The sequence below is a fragment of the Octopus bimaculoides genome, chromosome 14, assembly GCF_001194135.2.
Source record: "Octopus bimaculoides isolate UCB-OBI-ISO-001 chromosome 14, ASM119413v2, whole genome shotgun sequence".
NCBI lineage: Eukaryota > Metazoa > Mollusca > Cephalopoda > Octopoda > Octopodidae > Octopus > Octopus bimaculoides.
In genome coordinates, this window is record NC_068994.1 from 48344202 (window position 1) to 48351335 (window position 7134).

Here is a 7134-nt window from a genome sequence, read left to right on the forward strand (position 1 = left end):
TAATAAGACACAGTCCATTGGTAGAAGCCATACTGGACTAAAATACATAGAGGTATACAGTTAGGAATCTCATCAAGGTTAATTTTTTTGCCTTTCATCCTTCAGTTGATGAAATATGTACCAAGTGCTGGTGTATTGGAGCATCACTTCCTTGTCACCTTTACAAATTTGTTGCCTTGTGCAAATGTAAGAAATAATTGTTTTTGTTATTTTTACTTTTTTTTTTTTTTTCTTTAATTGATTTTCTGCTCATCTCATCCCTCAACTTCCACTGCCTTGTAAGGTTCAGTCTGTTCCCAAGTGGTCTTAATTATGCCATGGTAAGATATAAGTTGTAAATCAACCTGAACTGTACAAGTTAATATAACAAAACATTCAATAAATGTTATTGAAATAACTACAACAATCTTGTTTTTGTTTTCTTTATCTCTCTCTCTCTCTCTTCTCTCTTCTTATAGCTTAAGCTCTTGGTCTTATGACTGATATCCTGGATTAAGAAGTGTACAAAGGTCTATGAAAGACATCTTTTTACTTTATTCTGAGGTCATTTGCTGCTCAATGGTAATTACCTCAGATGCACTGCACAACGAATCAAGCTGTCAATTGTTTTTTTTATCCAAAATTTAGTCCAATGTTTTGATTCACTAAAACTTATTGAACATTTCTTAACATAAAGCTCTGCTCAGAAACCACTGAACCTGTCTGGTGTGATAAAAAAAAAATCCTAGAAAATATTCCTGTTTCTTGTTGCTGGCACCTGATTGAGTCCATGTCACAAAGTCATTGAGAGAAAAAGAGAAAAAGCTGGCTATTGACCAGTGAATACATGTTGTTCAATAAGAACCCATTGATTGTGTTAACAATTAGTATTCTAATTTTTGGTTCTTAATATATAATGCTGAGTGTAAGGTAGAAGTGTTTGTATGCTGGGCAAAATGCTTAGTAGCGTTTAATCTGTCTTTATCTTCTGAATTTAAATTCTGCTGAAGTTCATTTTGCCTTTCATCCTTTTGGAATTGATAAAATAAAGTACCAGTTGAACATGAACACTGGGGTCAATGGAAGTGACTTACTGCCTCCCCCCAAATTGCTGGCTTTGTGCCAAAATTTGAAACCATTATATAATGTGAATTCAATGTGCAGATTAAAAATTGATGCACATTATTTAAGATTTTTCAGCATCTAATAGTTCTTTTTTGGATACTATTTGATGAAAAATAAAAATAATACAGAATTACTTCATCCTTTCACTTATCAAAGCATAAAATTATGGAAACAAAAAATCTGCTCAATATTTTAAAAAATTATAGCAACTGCTGTATAGTAGAAAGAAAGAGAGATATTTGATTTATTTCAGCTGTGTCATCAATGAATAGAAAACAATGAAAATAGTGATTCCAAAGAAGACTGAATTTTTATTTCAAAAACAATGATCCTTTCTATAGGCACAAAGCCAGAAATTTTTGGTGGAAGGAGGCAAGTTGATTACATCAACCCAGAGCTCAACTGGTACTTATTTTATCTATCTCACAAGAATAAAATATCAACCACAGCTGCATTTGAACTCAGAACATAAAGAGCATGGAAGACGGATGTTAAATGACGATGATGATGATATCAGTGTATGTGTGTTTAAAATTGGGACAACAGGGCTATCCAGCTTATAACTGAGACTGTCTAGACATCTATATACTTCATTAGTTGGTCATTTATTTCAGTTGCGTTTCTTGAGCTGTTTTTTCTTTGCTTCCCCGCTGATTTCTAATACTAGTGACAGAATACTGTCTGTTAGTTTGAAAGACAGGGCACGTCTTAAGAATATCACTGAAATTTTTCCTGCCATGTGAATGAGATTCCATATGTCTGGCACTCCAACGTCAGTATTTGAAGATGTCTTTGCTACAGTCTAAAAGAATATCTAAAGTTTTTGTTTTAAAATAAAAAAAATAAAAGGATGAAATCTCACACGCCAGATTTGCTGACAAATATGGCATACAGCTTTTATTAAATTAAAAAAATATCGAGTAATCTTATTACAAATATAAATTTAAAAAACTTTAAAATTCATTAAACATTGAATAGATCGAAAACTCTGGGCTTTTTTCGTAGTTTGTTGTAAAAATAATTTATCGGAAATAATAAACTTTTAGTATAGTAACTTTAGATACTGCAAACTGAATTAACTTGTATTTTAAGACGTCTTTAGGGTTTATGCCCCAGCCCCACACATAGGAACCGGCATAAAATGCAGCACTTGAAGATCTTGATATGGTTCAAACAGAATTGTTAGCTGTTTAGAATCGGAATAATACTGTTCTTTCCAGACTGTGAAAATGAAGAAAAAAAAAAAAGCAACAACAAAAACTATAGTATGTCACACAACCGGTTTGTTGTGTACTTTCGAATCAGACCAGATCGACAGACTTATATTCAAAAGTATTCCAGCCATGACCAGCTTATCTGTTTGTTCAGACATACAGAATCTCGGACAATGTTATCAATGTATAATTTTTTCAAGATGACATTAGGTTGGGGGTTGAGAAAGATTTGGCTACTATTTCTAGTAGGTCGACTCTGACAACTGAGTTAGTTTGCTAAGGGGAGAACACTCTAGCTTTGTTTGTGTTTGTTTTCGTTTCCCATCCTTTTATCACAGTCACTACATGACGTAATCATCTGTCTCGTTACATGTCGGAGAGAAAAAACAAACGCGATAACAAAATAGTGCCAACTATTTTATCAATTTTATATTGTTAATTCGAGTCAATTATCATGCAAAAATTTACCTTGTTGTTTTCTTTCTCATGAACAGGTAGTATGTTGAATTGTTAAATAGTCTGCTTGCAAGAAGACGTTTCAAAAATAAACAAGCTTCGTATGTGTGTATATATCTATATAGTTCCTGTTTTGGCTTAGTAAAAGTACGCCATTATACAACTTGGACTAGCTGTAACGTCTCTTCCTTCATATACGAACAGCAAAAACCCTTTTTTTTTATTGTCGCTTTGGCAAATAATTCTTCGAGTTCTCCTCTTTTCACTCGTCTCCATCCAATTTATTTGGAGAATACGTCTATAAAAATCTTGGCGGCTACTTGTTATTTGCTATGAAAATGCGACTGAAATTCGACAACGAAGAACCGAATGCTTACCGCTGTTGTTTTTGCTGTCACGTAAGAACTGGGACCATAATATTGGGACTATGGCATTTGGTAAGTAAATAAAGAAGAAACGAACGATTAATTGTTTTAGTGATATCGAGAGAAATACATGTGTATTAACATTTTTGCTTGTTTGCAAGTTTGAATAATCATTTTAAAGTTTTTTTGCTTACAAAAATGTTAAATGCAACCAGCTTGCTCTTGAACAAGCTTCATAGAAAGACGTTTCAGTCCCTCTTTTAGATTATTATTGTTCTGTCGTTTTTAGCTGCAGTCATCGAGCAATCCTAACATTAATTCATCTTCTAGGCCTATTAGTGTGAGGAGAAAAACGAATTATTACCACAATCATTTGAGTAGATAAAATAAGAGAAAAATCCTCGATCTTAAATCTTTATTTTTTCGGGGTTCGCTTGAACGCAAAACATAATTCTGAAGAAAATTAATTAATAATTCGTCGTATTTGTGGTTAATCAATTTAACTTCTATTTTTTAAAAATATTTAAGGCAATCCTTCGAAAATGGTACCGAAATTATTGCCAATATTTAATGCATTGTAGTTAATTTCTTCTGATAAATTTACACTCTTTCAAATATTTCTAGAACTAATTTGCTTATTATTCCTTATAAGTTTTATCCATGCTGTGGAGATACTAGAGACTCAAGTGTCGAACCAGTTTCTCTAGTGGTAGTACTTCCTCCTATTATGCTTCAATGTGAGAAAATACGTATCTTATTTGCCACAATTCTCTGTTAGGCCAAATCACTGAGAGCGATTAAACAGGCTGTGAATAAAAAAACTGGTTAGGATTTCATATATTTAGCACATGATTACAAACTTGGACAAAAAGTACAAGTGGGTTAATGTAGTAACTGGTCAATGTATATGAAATGGTGGTAGAGAAGAATAACGACGGTTGATAACTATAAAGTTGTTAGAATGGCTGTTTTTTAAGATGTATTTACAGAAATGATAAAGTGACTCAAATGTTTTTTTTATAGTGAAATGTGTGAACTGTTAATGGATTTCGATAAACATTTTCCTAACCATTCGGCGGGTATTGTTGAAAGTTACTTGGTACATCAAAAGCTTTTCTTGAGTCTTTTGGCAAAATAACATTTTTTTCTTACCTTTCAAGTTTTGTACGCAAAACCTAAGGATTTCCAAACAATTTATTTAGTTTCGAAAATAATTTTTTAATCTCTCGGCTCTGTAAAAGGCTAACCCTTAATATTACCCTGTAAAAAGTCACTACCTTTTCTCTTTTTACGTTTTGTAGACATAGCTTTGTTTACATTTGTCATTTGTTTATTTGATGTCATTTAGTCAGGAAATATCACAGGTTTTTATATATAATAAACACCTTCCGTTGTAAACATTTTTCGATCGCAATAAAGGGCTGTGGACAATATAAGCTTAAAACCACTAATACGAGTTGGGGTGGAGGAAAAACAAAACAACCTCTGGTCTTTCAGCTGAAATATATCGGAAAGCGAATTTTTATATGTCGGTAATCGGTAGCAAATTGGTTTGCCTATTCGTTCGCATGTGTATATACTCATTCACTGACATTTTACCATTTCCGCTATTCAAGTACAATAGGGACATTTAACTCGTCAGGAATTTAATCAAAAAATGACATCAGTCACATCAACTGGTTGAAACTGTTTGACAGATCTTCGCAATTTCTGGGCGAACATTTCTTTTGTATTATTTCTATTTAAGCCGACGAGATTCATTTAGGTCGATACGTAATTAACAAGATTTTATGGTCATGAATACAACAAGCTAATTCAAATATTCTGTCTTCTTTTTTTTTTTTTTTTTAAATGATGCTGCATTGCTAACACGATAAATTCATGCACCCACACAATCACGAGTTGTGTGTTGTGGTGTTATATATATATATATACACTTTATTAAAAAGCAGCAAAAATATCACAAAAGCTGTTACTCGGAGTTTCGCGTTCCCGTTCTTCGGACTGTTTTGTTACTTTCATTTTAATTGTCGCACATATATTTTATTGCACATCTCCACCATTGTTAAACTGTCTTTAGGTCTTTGTTTTGAATATCCGGGATTCAGAATTTGTCAAATACTTTTAGTAGCGACAAGAATGATACTACTACTAATGATAAGAAAAAAAACAAAAACAATAAGAATGATAATGATAATAAATTAATTTTTAAAATTGATATTTTAAAATCACAAACTAATTTTATTTCGTTTGCATGCGACGATTGAAAGCACTAGTTTGTTTCTTGAAATCGAAAATGCTGTTCCACTTTCATTTTCTTCAAAACATTGTAATTACGCAAAGCAAATATATATACATACGCTTCAAATACGTACGAAATATTTATATACACCCAAAGGCGTATCTACACAATTGTGCCCCCTCTCCGACTTTGTTTCTTCATAACTTTCAGAAAATTGATATTTTTTAATGAAATTTTCAACAAATACCATTCATATCGGAATTTAATGTGAAAAAATGGTGGGGGCGCGCACATATATACACACACACCACGATTTTTTTTTCAAAATTTCAAATTTCATTGTATGCGTGTGTGTGTGAGTGAGAGAGATGTAATTCTGTATGTATGTATGTATGTGTGCGTGCCCATAATTTTTTTTATTCCACATTAAATTCTTATATAATTGTAATCTACACCGTCCGAAGTGTATGTGTAGATTTCATTTAACAATTTCCGTTTTTCTTAAAGCCAAGAGGAAGCAAATTCGGGGAGGCACATTAAATACTGCAGCTATAAATCTTCTGGTCCTGACCAGTTTCTCATTAAAATAATATTTTTTTAAATTCTGAAGCCTCTTAATATCCGATGTTCAAAATCTGTATTTTCTCTTTAATGTGTGTGTGTGTGTGTATATATATATATATATATGTATGTATGTATAGAATCGTTCGCTTTATTTTTTGCATTTAATTTACAACATACTTAACTAAATGAATATGCCACGTTAAAATTCAAATCCCGAACCGAAAACACATTTATGTGCGAAGGAAGAAAAAAATCAATTCAACACATCCATCGGCCGTACACCATAAGGTTCAGCGGAACTTATTGAAGCAAGCCAACACGTTCGCGGCATTACTGTGGGCGATGGCGTGGCTAAGGCGTTGCAACAGCTAAGCACCACCACAGGCATCACCTGACACCTCGATAAGGATGACTTCGCTGTCAGCGGCCCAGTTAAAAAAAAAGTGTTAAAATTATCCACTTATATAGAATAGACAGGGCAAGAGGAGACACGAGGCACAGAATGTCACCGAAGAGATCACAGAACGTTTGACAAAAGAACTCGGTGCGTGTGTTTATTGGCAAAAGATGACCACCTCCAAATATGGTTCAACACTCGATTTCACATCAAGAATCTTGCAAAACAAATACACAAACGTGTGTGAAAATACAAGGCAATAATAGAGCTGCTTGCATTCAACTTTACAATTCAGTCAAGCTTATTTTTTTGTAAATGTTAGCCCTAATAATTATTAACATTAATTGTAAAAGCAATGCAAGATTATGGACACATACAATGAGCGCAATATATATTTTCACTACAGTCATGTGTTTATAAAGATAACCTTGTCTGATTCCTCATTTCAGTCTCACGTTATTAGGTTTCTTAGTTGAAGAGAGCGGTGGTGGTGGTGGTGAAAGGGCAACAAATACCTTTTCAAGCTTTATATTTACTATTATTATTGAGAGCTCCAGCTCTCAATATCAAAATTGCCATTATACGATAAATACTCTAGAAAGACGTAATCGTTTAAATTCAAGGCTGGTGTCAACATTTGACGACAACAAATGTTGATTACCTTGTAACACCTGTATTGTCATGTTGCCAGAAGCTAATTATTTATTCATTTGTGACACATCTCTAAGAATGAAATATACGGATTTCCACTAATTTTTGTTCGTTTTCTAGAGTGAAATATTTTATATATAT

The 7134-nt window shown here is 32.9% G+C and overlaps 1 protein-coding gene across 1 annotated transcript in view; it reads left to right on the plus strand.

The window, feature by feature from the left end:
* The first annotated feature begins 2898 nt into the window (after positions 1 to 2898).
* LOC106876378 (lysosomal-associated transmembrane protein 4A) overlaps positions 2899 to 7134 on the plus strand; it is a 21381-nt gene continuing 17145 nt past the window's right edge. Inside the window, exon 1 of the mRNA XM_014924891.2 lies at positions 2899 to 3211. Within this exon, the coding sequence (XP_014780377.1) occupies positions 3107 to 3211 (105 nt within the window). The 5' untranslated portion in view covers positions 2899 to 3106. The remainder of the gene's footprint in view (positions 3212 to 7134) is intronic.